The following is a 2,500-nucleotide window of genomic DNA, read 5'->3' as shown; positions in this document are numbered from 1 at the left end:
TAGAATTACAATCAGATTTAGAATGAGAATGTATTCTATAATTAAAATCTGTTCTAGAATCAGAATCAGTTCTAAAATTAGAATCAGTTCAATAATTAGAATCAGTTCTAGAATTACAATCAGTTCTATGGTTTCTACATTTTTTCTCTTTTTTTTTCTCTTAATACACATATTTCTGTCCCTACCTTACTCAATACCTTCTTCAGTATCTCCATGTTATATTAATCTCTATCTCTCTCTCTCTCTCTCTCTCTCTCTCTCTCTCTCTCTCTCCCTCTCTCTCTCTCTCCCGCTCTCTCTCTCTCCCGCTCTCTCTCTCTCTCTCTCTCTCTCTCTCTCTCTCTCTCTATCTCTCGCTCCCTCTCTCTCTCCCACAGGAGATGAAGTGTCTCAACATGTCAGTGGGCAGGGGGCTGACCCTGGCCTTCCCAGCTCTCCTGTGTTCCCTGGTGACCCTGGTGACCCTGGTCATGGAGGTCGAAGGTCAGAAGGTCCCCATCCTCAACATCGCTGTGATCCTGGGCCGCACGCGCTACATCTCCGACCGGGACATTCGGGCTCTCTGGAGCAAAGACGACCCCATGGACGTCAACGTGGTCACCGTATTGGTCAACGAGACTGACCCCAAGAGTATCATCACCCACGTGTGCGACTTGATGTCTGGGACCAAGATCCACGGGGTGGTGTTCGGAGACGGGACGGACCAGGAGGCAATCGCTCAGATATTGGATTTTATTTCCTCCCAGACACTGATCCCCATCCTGGGCATCCACGGGGGATCCTCCATGATCATGGCTGATAAGGTGAGGAGGGAGGGAGGAGGGAGATCCTCTATGGTCATGGCTGATGAGGCGAGGAGGGAGATCCTCTATATTCATGGCTGATGAGGTGAGGAGGGAGGGAGATCCTCTATGGTCATGGCTGATGAGGTGAGGAGGGAGATCCTCTATGATCATGGCTGTTGAGGTGAGGAGGGAGATCCTCTATATTCATGGGTGAGGAGGGAGGGAGGGAGGGAGGGAGATCCTCTATGGTCATGGCTGATGAGGTGAGGAGGGAGATCCTCTATATTCATGGCTGATGAGGTGAGGAGGGAGGGAGATCCTCTATGGTCATGGCTGATGAGGTGAGGAGGGAGGGAGGGAGGGGGGAGATCCTCTATGTTCATGGCTGATGAGGTGAGGAGGGAGATCCTCTGTGGTCATGGCTGATGAGGTGGGGAGGGAGATCCTCTATGGTCATGGCTGATGAGGTGAAGAGGGAGATCCTCTATGGTCATGGCTGGTGAGGTGAGGAGGGAGATCCTCTATGGTCATGGCTGATGAGGTGAGGAGGGAGATCCTCTCTGGTCATGGCTGATGAGGTGAGGAGGGAGGGAGGGAGGGGGGAGATCCTCTATGTTCATGGCTGATGAGGTGAGGAGGGAGATCCTCTGTGGTCATGGCTGATGAGGTGGGGAGGGAGATCCTCTATGGTCATGGCTGATGAGGTGAGGAGGGAGATCCTCTATGGTCATGGCTGATGAGGTGGGGAGGGAGGAGGGAGATCCTCTATGGTCATGGCTGATGAATGTATCATAATGATTGGAGGGGGTATATGTGTCCTTTTTATCACATCCTAACTCCCCCTGAGACATCTGCAGGGTTCACATTGCTCAGGGCCCCTGGAGCGAATGTGGTTAAGTGCCTTGCTCAAGAGCACATCAACAGATTTGTTTAACTTGCCGGCTCAGGGTTATTTGGACCGGCAACTTATCGGGTACCGACCCAACTCTCTAACCTCGAGGCTACCTGCTGCACCCGAGGTGAGGAGGGATGGGGTGGCGAGGGAGGGGGTGAGGAGGGAGGGAGAGGGGGAGCGGAGGGAGAGATGAGGGGGAGGGAGAGGGGGAGGGAGGGAGAGATGAGGGGGAGGGAGGGAGGGAGAGGGGGTGGGGAGGGAGGGAGGGAGAGGGGTGGGGATGGAGAGTTGAGGAGGAGGGAGGTGAGGAGGGAGGGAGAGGGGGTGGGGAGGGAGAGATGAGGGGGAGGGAGGGAGGGAGAGGGGGTGGGGAGGACAGTGTGTGTGGAGAAATTAGTAGATGAATGGATGGTTGAAATTGCAAAACGGGGTATCTGTGGGTTGGAGTATCTGCTTGGTAAGGTTTAGGGTGGGGTGTCTGCTTGGTAAGGTTTAGGGTGGAGTATCTGCTTGGTAAGGTTTAGGGTGGGGTGTCTGCTTGGTAAGGTTTAGGGTGGGGTATCTGCTTGGTAAGGTTTAGGGTGGGGTGTCTGCTTGGTAAGGTTTAGGGTGGGGAATCTGCTTGGTAAGGTTTAGGGTGGGGTATCTGCTTGGTAAGGTTTAGGGTGGGGTATCTGCTTGGTAAGGTTTAGGGTGGGGTATCTGCTTGGTAAGGTTTAGGGTGGGGTATCTGCTTGGTAAGGTTTAGGGTGGGGTATCTGCTTGGTAAGGTTTAGGGTGGGGTATCTGCTTGGTAAGGTTTAGGGTGGGGTATCTGCTT

The 2,500-nt window shown here is 53.2% G+C and overlaps 1 protein-coding gene across 1 annotated transcript in view; it reads left to right on the top strand.

Annotated features, from left to right (window-relative positions):
• Positions 1–2,500, top strand: part of LOC139394230 (glutamate receptor, ionotropic, N-methyl D-aspartate 2A, a) — a 331,718-nt gene that overhangs the window by 23,849 nt on the left and 305,369 nt on the right. The window contains exon 2 of the mRNA XM_071142252.1: positions 378–803. Coding sequence (XP_070998353.1) covers positions 381–803 — 423 coding nt within the window. The 5' untranslated portion in view covers positions 378–380. The remainder of the gene's footprint in view (positions 1–377; positions 804–2,500) is intronic.

The sequence above is a fragment of the Oncorhynchus clarkii genome, unplaced genomic scaffold (genome assembly GCF_045791955.1).
Source record: "Oncorhynchus clarkii lewisi isolate Uvic-CL-2024 unplaced genomic scaffold, UVic_Ocla_1.0 unplaced_contig_1650_pilon_pilon, whole genome shotgun sequence".
NCBI lineage: Eukaryota > Metazoa > Chordata > Actinopteri > Salmoniformes > Salmonidae > Oncorhynchus > Oncorhynchus clarkii.
Note: the sequence above shows the minus strand (reverse complement) of the source record. Positions and strands in the feature narration are given on the sequence as shown.